Genomic DNA, 14,913 nt, shown 5'->3' with positions numbered 1-14,913 from the left:
CCTCCCCCTTCCCTCCTCCATCCTCTCTGTCTTTCCCTCCTCCATCCCTCTCACCTTTCCCTCCTCCATCCTCTCTCTTTCCCTCCTCCATCCTCTCTGTCTTTCCCTCCTCCATCCTCTCTGTCTTTCCCTCCTCCATCCTCTCGTCTTTCCCTCCTCCATCCCTATCTGTCTTTCCCTCCTCCAGTTACCCTCAGTGCTCCAGTCTAACACCAGTCTCTCTCCTTCCTCTGTCAGTTACCCCCAGTGCTCCAGTCTCGCACCAGTCTCTCTCCTTCCTTCCTCTAGATGCAGTTACTTTAGGTAACAGTCTAACACCAGTTTCCATCCTCCTCTGATCTTTACCCTCAGTGCTCCATCTAACACCAGTCTTTCCCTCCCTCTAGATGCAGTTACCTCTGTCTAACACCTCTCTCCATCCTCCTCTAGATGCAGTTCCCCCAGTGCTCCATCCTCTGTCTTTCCCTCCTCCAGTTACCCCCAGTGCTCCAGTCTTTCCCTCCCCTTCCCATCCCCCTAACACCAGTCTCTCTCCTTCCTCTTCCAGTTACCCCCATCCTCCAGTCTAACCCTCCTCCATCCTTCTCTGTCTTTCCCTCCTCCATCCTAACTCTGTCTTTCTTCCTCCATCCTCTCTGTCAGTTACCCCATCCTCTGTCTTTCCCTCCTCCATCCTCTAGTTTTTCCCTCAGTGCTCCATCCCTCCTTTCCCTCTCTCCATCCTCTGTCTTTCCCTCCTCCATCCTCTGTCTTTCCCTCCTCTCCTCCTCTGTCCCCTCCTCTCCCTTTCCCTCCTCCATCCTCTGTCTTTCCCTCTCTCCATCCTAGATACTCCCCCCAGTGCTCCAGTCTGTCCTTCTGATGCAGTTACCCCCCTCCATCCTCTCTGTCTTTCCTCCTCCATCCTCTCACTTTCCCAAATCCTCCATCCCTCTCTGTCTTTCCCTCCTCCATCCTCTGTCTTTCCAGTCTCCTCCATCCTCTCTGTCTTTCCCTCCTCCATCCTCTCTGTCTTTCCTTCCTCCATCCCTGCTTCTAACCCAGTCCTCCATCCCTCTCTCTGTCTTTCCCTCCAGTCCATCCCTCTCACTTTCCCTCCTCCATCCTCTCTGTCTTTCCCTCCTCCATCCCTCTCACCAGTCTTTCCCTCCTTTCCTCTCCATCCCCAGTCTCTCTCATTACCCCCAGTGCTGTCTATCCCCTGTCAGTTCCCCCTCTCCCTCTGTCTTTCCTTCCTTTCCTCTAGATGCAGTTACCCCCAGTGCTCCAGTCTAACACCAGTCTCTCTCCTTCCTCTAGATGCAGTTACCCCCAGTGCTCCAGTCTAACACCAGTCTCTCTCCTTCCTTCCTCTAGATGCAGTTACCCCCAGTGCTCCAGTCTAACACCAGTTTCTCTCCTTCCTCTAGATGCAGTTACCCCCAGTGCTCCAGTCTAACACCAGTCTCTCTCCTTCCTTCTAGATGCAGTTACCCCCAGTGCTCCAGTCTAACACCAGTCTCTCTCCTTCCTTCCTCTAGATGCAGTTACCCCCAGTGCTCCAGTCTAACACCAGTCTCTCTCTCTCCTTCCTCTAGATGCAGTTACCCCCAGTGCTCCAGTCTAACACCAGTCTCTCTCCTTCCTTCCTCTAGATGCAGTTACCCCCAGTGCTCCAGTCTAACACCAGTCTCTCTCCTTCCTCTAGATGCAGTTACCCCCAGTGCTCCAGTCTAACACCAGTCTCTCTCCTTCCTTCCTCTAGATGCAGTTACCCCCAGTGCTCCAGTCTAACACCAGTCTCTCTCCTTCCTTCCTCTAGATGCAGTTACCCCCAGTGCTCCAGTCTAACACCAGTCTCTCTCCTTCCTTCCTCTAGATGCAGTTACCCCAGTGCTCCAGTCTAACACCAGTCTCTCTCCTTCCTCTAGATGCAGTTACCCCCAGTGCTCCAGTCTAACACCAGTCTCTCTATCTTCTTCCTCTAGATGCAGTTACCCCCAGTGCTCCAGTCTAACACCAGTCTCTCTCCTTCCTTCCTCTAGATGCAGTTACCCCCAGTGCTCCAGTCTAACACCAGTCTCTCTCTCCTTCCTTCCTCTAGATACAGTTACCCCCAGTGCTCCAGTCTAACACCAGTCTCTCTCTCCTTCCTCTAGATGCAGTTACCCCCAGTGCTCCAGTCTAACACCAGTCTCTCTCCTTCCTCTAGATGCAGTACCCCCAGTGCTCCAGTCTAACACCAGTCTCTCTCCTTCCTTCCTCTAGATGCAGTTACCCCCAGTGCTCCAGTCTAACACCAGTCTCTCTCCTTCCTTCCTCTAGATGCAGTTACCCCCAGTGCTCCAGTCTAACACCAGTCTCTCTCCTTCCTTCCTCTAGATGCAGTTACCCCCAGTGCTCCAGTCTAACACCAGTCTCTCTCTCTTCCTTCCTCTAGATGCAGTTACCCCCAGTGCTCCAGTCTAACACCAGTCTCTCTCTCTCCTTCCTCTAGATGCAGTTACCCCCAGTGCTCCAGTCTAACACCAGTCTCTCTCCTTCCTTCCTCTAGATGCAGTTACCCCCAGTGCTCCAGTCTAACACCAGTCTCTCTCCTTCCTTCCTCTAGATGCAGTTACCCCCAGTGCTCCAGTCTAACACCAGTCTCTCTCCTGCCCTTCCTCTAGATGCAGTTACCCCCAGTGCTCCAGTCTAACACCAGTCTCTCTCCTTCCTTCCTCTAGATGCAGTTACCCCCAGTGCTCCAGTCTAACACCAGTCTCTCTCCTTCCTTCCTCTAGATGCAGTTACCCCCAGTGCTCCAGTCTAACACCAGTCTCTCTCCTTCCTTCCTCTAGATGCAGTTACCCCCAGTGCTCCAGTCTAACACCAGTCTCTCTCCTTCCTTCCTCTAGATGCAGTTACCCCCAGTGCTCCAGTCTAACACCAGTCTCTCTCCTTCCTTCCTCTAGATGCAGTTACCCCCAGTGCTCCAGTCTAACACCAGTCTCTCTCTCTCCTTCCTCTAGATGCAGTTACCCCCAGTGCTCCAGTCTAACACCAGTCTCTCTCTCCTTCCTCTAGATGCAGTTACCCCCAGTGCTCCAGTCTAACACCAGTCTCTCTCTCTCCTTCCTCTAGATGCAGTTACCCCCAGTGCTCCAGTCTAACACCAGTCTCTCTCCTTCCTCTAGATGCAGTTACCCCCAGTGCTCCAGTCTAACACCAGTCTCTCTCTCTCCTTCCTCTAGATGCAGTTACCCCAGTGCTCCAGTCTAACACCAGTCTCTCTCTCTCCTTCCTCTAGATGCAGTTACCCCCAGTGCTCCAGTCTAACACCAGTCTCTCTCTCTCCTTCCTCTAGATGCAGTTACCCCCAGTGCTCCAGTCTAACACCAGTCTCTCTCTCTCCTTCCTCTAGATGCAGTTACCCCCAGTGCTCCAGTCTAACACCAGTCTCTCTCCTTCCTTCCTCTAGATGCAGTTACCCCCAGTGCTCCAGTCTAACACCAGTCTCTCTCCTTCCTTCCTCTAGATGCAGTTACCCCCAGTGCTCCAGTCTAACACCAGTCTCTCTCCTTCCTTCCTCTAGATGCAGTTACCCCCAGTGCTCCAGTCTAACACCAGTCTCTCTCTCTCCTTCCTTCCTCTAGATGCAGTTACCCCCAGTGCTCCAGTCTAACACCAGTCTCTCTCTCTCCTTCCTTCCTCTAGATGCAGTTACCCCCAGTGCTCCAGTCTAACACCAGTCTCTCTCCTTCCTCTAGATGCAGTTACCCCCAGTGCTCCAGTCTAACACCAGTCTCTCTCTCTCCTTCCTTCCTCTAGATGCAGTTACCCCCAGTGCTCCAGTCTAACACCAGTCTCTCTCTCTCCTTCCTTCCTCTAGATGCAGTTACCCCCAGTGCTCCAGTCTAACACCAGTCTCTCTCCTTCCTTCCTCTAGATGCAGTTACCCCCAGTGCTCCAGTCTAACACCAGTCTCTCTCTCTCCTTCCTCTAGATGCAGTTACCCCCAGTGCTCCAGTCTAACACCAGTCTCCTTCCTCTAGATGCAGTTACCCCCAGTGCTCCAGTCTAACACCAGTCTCTCTCTCTCCCTTCCTCTAGATGCAGTTACCCCCAGTGCTCCAGTCTAACACCAGTCTCTCTCCTTCCTTCCTCTAGATGCAGTTACCCCCAGTGCTCCAGTCTAACACCAGTCTCTCTCTCCTTCCTTCCTCTAGATGCAGTTACCCCCAGTGCTCCAGTCTAACACCAGTCTCTCTCTCCTTCCTCTAGGATGCAGTTAGATGTTCAACTCTAGATGCAGTTACCCCCAGTGCTCCAGTCTAACACCAGTCTCTCTCTCTCCTTCCTTCCTCTAGATGCAGTTACCCCCAGTGAGAGCTCCACAGTGATCTGAAGATCCAGGAGAAAGATGAACTACAGTGGAAGAAGTCTAAGGCAGAAGGGATGGATGAGAATGGAGAGAGAGAGGCCAAGCTACGACGTGGCTTCAACGGTGAGAGAGGGGGGGGGCCAAGCTACGACGTGGCTTCAACGGTGGAGAGGAGGGGGGAGGCCAAGCTTGGCTTCAACGGTGAGAGAGGGGGGGGGGAGGCCAAGCTACGACGTGGCTTCAACGGTGAGAGAGGAGGAGGGTGAGAGAGGAGGAGGGGGGGCCAAGCTACGACGTGGCTTCAACGGGTGAGAGGAGGGGGAGGCCAAGCTACGACGTGGCTTCAACGGTGAGAGGGGAGGGGGGGGAGGCCAAGCTACGACGTGGCTTCAACGGTGAGAGAGGAGGGGGGGGGGCAAGCTACGACGTGGCTTCAACGGTGAGAGAGGAGGAGGGGGGGGCGGTGAGGTGAGGGAGGGGGTGGGAGGCCAAGCTACGACGTGGCTTCAACGGTGAGAGAGAGGGGGGGCCAAGCTACGACGTGGCTTCAACGGTGAGAGGGGAGGGCAAGCTACGACGTGTCTTCAACGGTGAGAGAGGAGGGGGAGGCCGAGCTACGACGTGGCTTCAACAGTGAGAGAGAGGGGGGAGGCCAAGCTACGACGTGGCTTCGACGGTGAGAGGGTGAGAGGGGGGTGGGCAAGCTACGACGTGGCTTCAACGGTGAGAGGGGGGGAAGCCGACTGCGACGTGGCTTCAACAGTGAGAGAGAGGGGGGGGGGCAAGCTACGACGTGGCTTCAACGGTGAGAGGGTGAGAGGGGGCCAAGCTACGACGTGGCTTCAACAGTGAGAGGGGGGGGGGGGCAAGCTACGACGTGGCTTCGACGGTGAGAGGGTGAGAGGGGGGGCAAGCTACGACGTGGCTTCGACGGTGAGAGAGGGAGGGGGAGGGGGGGGAGGGGAGGCAAGCTACGACGTGGCTTCAACGGTGAGAGGAGGGGGGGGGCCAAGCTACGACGTGGCTTCAACGGTGAGACGGGGGGGGCAAGCTACGGCGTGGCTTCAACGGTGAGAGAGGGGGGGACCAAGCTACGACGTGGCTTCAACGGTGAGAGAGGGGGGGGACCAAGCTACGACGTGGCTTCAACGGTGAGAGAGAGGGGGGACCAAGCTACGACGTGGCTTCAACGGTGAGAGAGGGATGGAGAGGGTGGGTGGAGAGAGAGAACAGTCTACCAATGCAGCTTCTATGGTGAGAGAGAGGATGGGGGGGAGACTAGAAGGGTTTTAAATAACTACTTAAACTCCCTACCTGACTGATGGAGCGAGAGAGAAGGACAAGAAGGGAGGAGTGGTGTAAATAACACTACTTAAACTACCTACCTGACTGATGGAGCTTTATAAACAGTAGGTTTTCTAGAGAGACAGAGCTGCTTTATAAACAGTTGGTTTTCTAGAGAGAGACAGAGCTGCTTTATAAACAGTTGGTTTTCTAGAGAGAGACAGAGCTGCTTTATAAACATTTGGTTTTCTAGAGAGACAGAGCTGCTTTATAAACAGTTGGTTTTCTAGAGAGAGACAGAGCTGCTTTATAAACAGTTGGTTTTCTAGAGAGAGACAGAGCTGCTTTATAAACAGTTGGTTTTCTAGAGAGAGACAGAGCTGCTTTATAAACTGTTGGTTTTCTAGAGAGACACAGCTGCTTTATAAACAGTTGGTTTTGGGGAAGGGGTGTGGCCTGTTATAATGTGGTGGGGGTGAAAGCCTTGGGGAAGGGGTGTGGCTTGTTATAATGTGGTGGGGGGTGAAAGCCTTGGGGAAGGGGTGTGGCTTGTTATAATGTGGTGGGGGGGTGAAAGCCTTGGGGAAGGGGTGGGGCTTGTTATAATGTGGTGGGGGTGTGGCTTGTTATAATGTGGTGGGGGTGTGAAGGGCCTTGAAGGGGTGTGGCTTGTTATAATGTGGTGGGGGTGTGGCTTGTTATAATGTGGTGGGGGTGTGGCTTGTTATAATGTGGTGGGGGTGTGAAGGGCCTTGGGGGGGGTGTGGCTTGTTATAATGTGGTGGGGGTGTGGCTTGTTATAATGTGGTGGGGGTGTGGCTTGTTATAATGTGGTGGGGGTGTGGCTTGTTATAATGTGGCCTGGGGGGTGTGGCTTGTTATAATGTGGTGGGGGGTGTGGCTTGTTATAATGTGGTGGGGGTGTGGCTTGTTATAATGTGGTGGGGGTGTGGCTTGTTATAATGTGGTGGGGGTGTGGCTTGTTATAATGTGGTGGGGGTGTGAAGGGCCTTGGGGAAGTTGTTAATAAGAACTAAGAACAGCCCTTAGCCGTGGTATATTCTCCATCTACCACACCCCCCTCGAGCCTTATTGCTTAAATATTAAATATGTTTTTATAACTAAAACCAAGATGGACCACAGCCTGTCATTTCCAATGGGGGATTAATCATAGTGGGCAGAGCCAAGCACGAGCTAGCGAGATCCTATTGGCTCTTTCTAGCATGTATTTGCATATTTGTGTTAGGGAACACCTACTCTGAAGTGCATGTGTGCAATAACTAAATCCAACCCTTAATTAACTTCTTTATAAACAACTATTTTACTTTAAAAAAAAACTTTAACAATGGATGAAGTCTACAAAACTTAGTCCACTCTGTTCATAACAGATTGTCATTTTGGGGAACAGAGAACTGTATCGAGATCAAATGTTTAATCGTCGAGAAAATGAGCAGAACGTCGGCCAAAAATCCTCCCATCTCCACCTTCCCCACCGCCAGCCACTGGGCTTCCTCTCATCACCATATTTGGTAGTGAGTGGAAACGCCCATTTTGTGTCTCCCCTCCACCCCAGTGATCGGATGCCATTTTGTGTCTCCCTCCACCCCAGTGATCCTGGCTAAGTATGGGATAGTATGGTTAACTGGCGTGTCCATTTTGTGTCTCCCTCCGCTCCACCCCAGTGATCCTGGCTAAGTATGGGATAGTATGGTTAACTGGCGTCCCATTTTGTGTCTCCCCTCCACCCCAGTGATCCTGGCTAAGTATGGGATGGATGGGAAGAAGGACACCAGACCTCTAGAATCTAACAACCTGAAGGACCATGACATCAGAGAAGGAGACATGTTTGATGACCCCAGACTGGACAAACTGTGGAATAAGGTGAGATGGAGGGGGTCCATTTTGGTGGGCTAGGGGAGGGGGACTTGTTCTCTTCTCTTACCAGTCATTTCCTTTCAAATCAGTGATCAGAAATATGGTAATAACTCCCACCAGGCCACGCCTCCACCAGATTAGTGGGAAGTAGTGAAGGAGTGAACACTTCAGGAGAAAGGTGATATGATTGGGACGCACGGCCAGTTTCAGTATAACGGCGTCCATTTTGGGGATGAGCGTGCTCAGTTTCTCTCCCTCTTTGGCTTTCACCCCAGTTTACAACCCAAGAAGCCATTTTGGGGCGACTTGTCCTCAGTTTCTCTTCCTCTATGGATTTCACCCCAGTTTACAACCCAAGAAGACATTTTGGGGCGACTTGTCCTCAGTTTCTCTTCCTCTATGGATTTCACCCCAGTTTACAACCCAAGAAGCCATTTTGGGGCGACTTGTAGCTCAGTTGGTAGAGCATGGCGCTTGTAACGCCAGGGTAGTGGGTTCGATCCCCGGGACCACCCATACGTAGAATGTATGCACACATGACTGTAAGTCGCTTTGGATAAAAGCGTCTGCTAAATGGCATATATTATTATTATTATATTAACAGTGTAATGGAAATGTGTTTCCCTACAGGCTAAGAGTTCTGGTAAGTTCTCAGAGGAGGAGATGCAGAGTCTGAAGAGGGAGTTTCAACACCACAAGGACAAGATCAGCGAGTATAACATCGTCATGGATACCGTCAGCCGCACGGAGGGTGAAGAGGCTTTTACGCTCGTTCTCGTTCTTCTTTGTCTGTCGTTTCTGCCTCTCTCTACTCTCCTCTCTCCTTTCCTCTCTCTCATTTCTCTTCCTCTCCTCTCTCCTCTCTCTCCTCTCTTCTCGTCTCTCTTCTCGTCTCTCTACTCTCCTCTCCTTTCCTCTCTCTCTCATTTCCTCTTCTCCTCTCTCCTAGTGATTGTCAGTGTTACCCAGTGATGAAGTGTCACTTGGTTTAGGATGAATTATAATGTAGTTGTTGTTTTTTTGTCTGTCGTTCTGCCTCTCCTCCTCCTCTCCTCCTCCCTCCTCTCCCTCTCCTCCCCTCCTCTCTCTCTCTCCTCCTCCTCACCCATCCCTCTCCTCTCCTCCCTCTCCATCCCTCCCCTCCTCCCTCTCCCCTCTCTTCTCCATCCCTCTCACCCATCTCTCTCCATCCCTCCCTCCTCTCCATCCCCTCCTCCTCCTCTCCCCTCCTCTCTCTTCTCCTCCCTCTCACCCATCTCTCTCCCTCCCCTCCCTCCTCTCCTCCTCCTCCTCCCTCTCTCTCCTCTCTCTCCTCTCCTCCTCTCACCCATCTCTCCCTCCCTCCTCCTCCTCCTTCCATCCCCTCCCCTCTATAGAGATCCATAAGAATGTGATCTCTCCATTAGAAGGGGAAGTTAAAGAACATGTCCTGTATCAGAAACACACCACCTGAAGGACAAGATGAGGTGTGTATTAACGCTGTGTGTGTGTGTGTTTTAATGGTTGTGTGTGTGTTTTAATGGTGTGTGTGTGTTTGTAGGGATCTGAACCAGGGCTTTGAACGCCTGAGGAAACTCAGCCACGAGGGCTTCAGCGAGACAGTGGTGGTACACACACACACACACACACACACACACACACACACACACACACACACACACACACACACAGACTGTGACTAGTTGTGATGTCCCCTCCCTCCTCTCCAGAGTTTAAAGAGCCCAGGGTGATAGAGCTGTGGAGATGGCACAGAGAGCCAACCTGACTGGGGATGAACTGGATCGCTCAAGGTGTGTGTGTGTGTGTGTGTGTGTGTGTGTGTGTGTGTGTGTGTGTGTGTGTGTGTGTGTGTGTGTGTGTGTGTGTGTGTGTGTGTGTGTGTGTGTTTCCATATCTGCTTTAAAGTGATCACTTTTCACAGTCTGGATCATAATGTTCTGTCCGGTTTGGGTGTGTCTCTCCCTGTGTGTGTGTGTGAGATCAGAGGAACTGAAGCACTTTGAGACCAAGGTAGAGAAGCACAGCCACTACCAGGTAACCAATCAATATCACATTAATCAATCAGTTTTTTTCCCTGCCGATCTATACACAATACCCCATAATGACATCACAATACCCCATAATGACATCACAATACCCCATAATGACATCACAATACTCCCATAATGACATCACAATACCCCATAATGACATCACAATACCCCATAATGACATCACAATACCCCATAATGACATCACAATACCCTTAATGACATCACAATACCCCATAATGACAAAGCAAAAACTGTTTTAATGAGAAAAAAAATATATATATATATGACATTTACATAAGTATTCAGACCATTTACTCTTTATTTTACTTTACTTTGTTGAAGCACCTTTGGCAGCGATCACAGCATCGAGTCTTCCTGGGTATGACGATACAAGCTTGGCACACCTGTATTTGGGGAGTTTCTCCCATTCTTCTCTGCAGATCCTCTCAAGCTCTGTCAGGTTGATGGGAGCGTCACTGCACAGCTTTTTTCAGGGTCTCTCCAGAGATGTTTGATCATGTTCAAGTCCGGGCTCTGACTGGGCCTCTCAAGGACATTCATAGACTTGTCCCTGCCGCTCCTGCGTTGTCTTAGCGGTGTGCTTAGGGGTCGTTGTCCTGTTGGAAGGTGAACCTCTCACCCCCAATCTGAGGTCATGAGCGCCTGGAGCCGGTTGTCATGATCTTCTGTACTTTTTACTCTGTTCATCTTTGCTCGATCCTGACCTAGTCTCCCAGTTCTCTGCCGCTGAAAAACATCCCCACCGTATGATGCTGCCACCTCCATGCGTCACCTTAGAATGGTGCCACCTCCATGCTTCATCGTAGGATGGTGCCACCTCCATGCTTCATCGTAGGGGATGGTGCCACCTCCATGCTTCACCGTAGGGATGGTGCCACCTCCATGCTTCACCGTAGGATGGTGCCACCTCCATGCTTCACCGTAGGGATGGTGCCACCTCCATGCTTCACCGTAGGATGGTGCCACCTCCATGCTTCACCGTAGGATGGTGCCACCTCCATGCTTCACCGTAGGGATGGTGCCACCTCCATGCTTCACCGTAGGATGTTGCCAGGTTTCCTACAGACTTGTTTTTCATGGTCTGAGAGTCTTTAGATGCCGTTTGGCTAACTCCAAGCAGCCTGCCATGTTCCTTTTACTGAGGAGTGGCTTCTGTCTGGCCACTCCACCATAAAGGCCTGATTGGTGGAGTGCTGCAGAGATGGTTGTCCTTCTGGAAGGTTCTCCCATCTCCACAGAGGAACTCTAGAGCTCTGTCAGAGTGACCATCGGGTTCTTGGTCACCAAGGCCCTTCTCCCGATTGGTCAGTTTGACTGGGCGGCCAGCTCTAGGAAGAGTCTTGGTGGTTCCAAACTTCTATTTAAGAATGATGGAGGCCACTGTGTTCTTGGGGACCTTCAATGCTGCAGAAATGTTTTGATACCCTTCCCCAGATCTGTGCCTCCACACAACCCTGTCTCGGGGCTCTACGGACAATTCCTTCGACCTCATGGCTTGGTTTTTACTCTGACATGCACTGTCAACTGTGGGACCTTATATAGACAGGTGTGTGCCACAGTGTCTCCTGACCCCTCCTGTCTCAGCCTCCAGTATTTATGCTGCAGTAGTTTATGTGTCGGGGGGCTAGGGTCAGTTTGTTTATCTGGAGTACTTCTCCTGTCCTATTCGGTGTCCTGTGTAAATCTAAGTGTGCGTTCTCTAATTCTCCCTTCTCCTTTCTTTCTCTCTCTCCCGGAGGACCTGAGCCCTAGAACCATGCCCCAGACTGCAGACATGATGACTCCTTGCTGTCCCCTAGTCCACCTGGCCATGCTGCTGCTCCAGTTTCAACTGGCCTGGGCCTGGGACCATGTCCCAGGACTACCTGACATGAGGACTCCTTGCTGTCCCAGTCCACCTGGCCATGCTCCTGCTCCAGTTTCAACTGTTCTGCCTTACTATTATTCAACCATGCTGGTCATTTTATGAACATTTGAACATCTTGGCCACGTTCTGTTATAATCTCCACCTGGCACAGCCAGAAGAGACTGGCCACCCCACATATGCTCTCTCTAATTCTCTCTTTTCTTTCTCTTCTCGGAGGACCTGAGCCCTAGGACCGTGCCCAGGACTACCTGACATGATGGCTCTTGCTGTCCCCAGTCCATCTGACTGTGCTGCTGCTCCAGTTTCAACTGTTCTGCCTTATTATTTGACCATGCTGGTCATTTATGAACATTTGAACATCTTGGTCATGTTCTCCTGTTATATCTCTACCTGCACAGCCAGAAGAGGACTGCCACCCCACATAGCCCGGTTCCTCTCCTAGGTTTCTTCCTAGTTTTGGCCTTTCTAGGGAGTTTTTCCTAGCCACCGTGCTTACACCTGCATTGTTTGGTGCTTCAGGTTTTAGGCTGGGTTTCTGTACAGCACTTTGAGATATCAGCTGATGTATGAAGGGCTATATAAATAATAAATTTGATTTGATTTGATTTGCTCTTTCCAAATCATGTCCAATCAATTGAATGTACAAAAGGTGGACTCCAATCAAGTTGAAGAAACATCTCTAAGGATGATCAATGGAAACAGGATGCACCTGAGCTCAATTTCTAGTGTCATAGCGTAAGGGTCTGGAATACTTATGTAAATAGGGTTTTACATTTGCAAAAATTCTTAAAACCTATTTTCACTTTGTCGTTATAGGTATTTGATGTCATTATAGGAAACAGGATGCACCTGAGCTAAATTTAGAGTCTCATAGTGAAGGGTTTGAATAAATAATGTATTTCAGTTTTTTATTTTGTGTACATTTGCAAAGATTTAGGAATTGTTGTTACTCCATTTTAGAATAAGGATGTAACGTAACAACATGTGGACAAGTCGAGGGGTCTGAATACTTCCTGTCTTATTCACCTCCCTTGATGTCCCAAATGGACCCATACGCCCTTAAGGCACTTGGAGATCTGAGAGGGTTTGACAGGTGTAAGCTATATGTGGCTTCCACTGCTAGCAGTGCCTAGGGGCGAGGGGTCCATTTGGGATAGGGACCACTCACTCTCTCTTTCCCTCTCCCTCTCTCCCCCTGCCTCTCTCCCTCTCCCCCTCCAGCCTCTCCCCTTCTTCTCCTCCCTTCCTCTCTCCCCTGCCTCCTCCCTCTCTCTCCTTCTCCCCTGCTCTCTCTCCTCTTTTCCCTCGCTCTCTTCCTTTCTCCTGCTCTCTTCTCTCTCTTTTTCTCCCCCTGCCTCTCCTCTCCCCTGCCTCTCCTTCTCCCCTGCCTCTCTCTCTCCTTCTCCCCTCCTGTCCCTCTCTCTCCCTTCCCTCCCTGCCCTCCTCCCTCCTGCCCTCTCTCTCCCTCTCCCCGCCTCCTCCCTCCCCCTGCCTCCTTCCCCTGCCTCTCTCTCTCTCTCCCCCTGCCTCCTCCCCCCGCCTCTCTCTCTCTCTCCCCTGCCTCTCCCCCTGCCTCTCTCCCTCTCCCCCTGCCTCCTTCTCCCCCCTGCTCTCTCTCTCTCCCCCTGCCTCTCCCCCCTGCCTCTCTCCCTCTCCCCCTGCCTCCTCACCCCCTCCTCAGGAACAGTTGGAGTTATCCCACCAGAAGCTGAGACATGTAGAAGCTCTAGGAGACAACGACCACATCCTGAGAAACCAGGAGAGATACAATAACCTGGCCGAGAAGACCAGGGAGATGGGATACAAGGTAGGAGAGAGACAATAACCTGGCAGAGAAGACTAGAGAGACAATAACCTGGCAGAGAAGACCAGGGAGACAATAACCTGGCAGAGAAGACCAGGGAGATGGGATACAGGGTAGGAGGGAGACAACAACCTGGCAGAGAAGACTAGAGAGATGTCTTGTAACGCCTCTCTCTCTCTTTCTTTCTCTCTCAGATGAAGAAGCACATGCAGGATTTAACCAGCAAGATCTCCCGTAAAGGACTGGACCGTAACGAACTGTAAGGGGTTCCTTGGGGGGGTGTGCTGTGAGAACTGTAAGGGGTTCCTCAGACGAGGCCCTGGGGGGGGGTGCTGTGAGAACTGTAAGGGGTTCCTCAGGCGAGGCCCTGGGGGGGTGCTGTAAGAACTGTAAGGGGTTCCTCAGACGAGGCCCTGGGGGGGTGCTGTGAGAACTGTAAGGGGTTCCTCAGACGAGGCCCTGGGGGGGGGGTGCTGTGAGAACTGTAAGGGGTTCCTCAGACGAGGCCCTGGGGGGGTGCTGTGAGAACTGTAAGGGGTTCCTCAGACGAGGCCCTGGGGGGGGGGTCCATCCCCTCCCCCATCACAGAAGGCTGTGTGTTTTCAACATCAGGACTCGAAACAACAAATGAAGTCTTGCTTCGTGTTCTTCTTGCCACAGTGATTCAGAGTGTGGCGATGCTGCTGTCATGACAACCCTACGATGAACTGCTAATCTGCCTGTCTATATACACACACACACACACACACACACACACACACACTCACTTCCGTCCACATTGCTCTTTTGTAGACTACTTTAAATGAAATCAGTGTTTTTTCCCGCGTAAATCTAATTTGTGATTATGTTCCATTTTAATAATGACGAGCCTGCTTCTATCTCAAATGGCACCCTATTCCCTACATAGTGCACTACGTTTGACCAGGGCCCTATGGAAGTAGTGTACTGTGTAGGGAATAGGGTGCCATTTGGGATGGAGAACGTGTCTTTCAGTGCCACTACTTGTTTTGTGTAAATATGTGTATATATACCTATTGTAGGAACATCTGATTATGTCCATGTACCAAATGTCACCCTATTCCCTACATAGTGCACTACTTTTAACCAGAGCCCCATTCGTTTTTGATCAAACACCTAATAACTTTGATCAACAGTTTTATTATGAACCACATATTACCACCATCAAACCCTTCTAGGGAAATAGCTGAGTCGCCATAGTAACACGCAGTATCAGTGGATTTGACGACATCGTCATAGTAACATGCGGTATCAGTGGATTTGACAACATCGCCATAGTAACACGCGGTATCAGTGGATTTGACAACATCGCCATAGTAACACGCGGTATCAGTGGATTTGACGACATCGCCATAGTAACACGTGGATTTGACGACATCGCCATAGTAACACCTAGTATCATTGGTATTTCAACAATAGCAGTAGCTTGAAATCAGCGAATCTCAAGAACTCCTCCGTGACCTTTGGCCTAATGGTGAAATCCCTGAGCGGTTTCCATCCTCTCTGGCAACTCGGTTAGGACGGACCTCTGAATCTTTGGTAGTGACTGGGTGTGTTGATATTCAATGTCTGCTTTCAGTTTTTTTTATTCGTCTACCAAAATAGGTGCCCGTCTTTTGCGAGGTTTATTGTAAAACCTCTCCGGTCTTTGTGGTTGAAATTCACCGCT

The 14,913-nt window shown here is 51.0% G+C and overlaps 1 protein-coding gene across 1 annotated transcript; it reads left to right on the top strand.

The window, feature by feature from the left end:
• Positions 1-4,350: 4,350 nt before the first annotated feature.
• On the top strand, positions 4,351-13,506 carry LOC124029951 (alpha-2-macroglobulin receptor-associated protein-like; the record flags this gene model as incomplete). Its single annotated transcript, XM_046341486.1, is given in 11 exon segments — positions 4,351-4,465; positions 7,377-7,507; positions 8,132-8,252; positions 8,878-8,946; positions 8,949-8,967; positions 9,042-9,108; positions 9,213-9,240; positions 9,243-9,291; positions 9,481-9,535; positions 13,104-13,229; positions 13,421-13,506. Coding segments are annotated over 11 exon segments (849 nt in total), but the record flags the coding sequence as incomplete, so codon positions are not given.
• Between the last annotated feature and the right edge of the window lie 1,407 nt (positions 13,507-14,913).

The sequence above is a fragment of the Oncorhynchus gorbuscha genome, unplaced genomic scaffold (genome assembly GCF_021184085.1).
Source record: "Oncorhynchus gorbuscha isolate QuinsamMale2020 ecotype Even-year unplaced genomic scaffold, OgorEven_v1.0 Un_scaffold_8369, whole genome shotgun sequence".
Lineage (NCBI taxonomy): Eukaryota > Metazoa > Chordata > Actinopteri > Salmoniformes > Salmonidae > Oncorhynchus > Oncorhynchus gorbuscha.
Note: the sequence above shows the minus strand (reverse complement) of the source record. Positions and strands in the feature narration are given on the sequence as shown.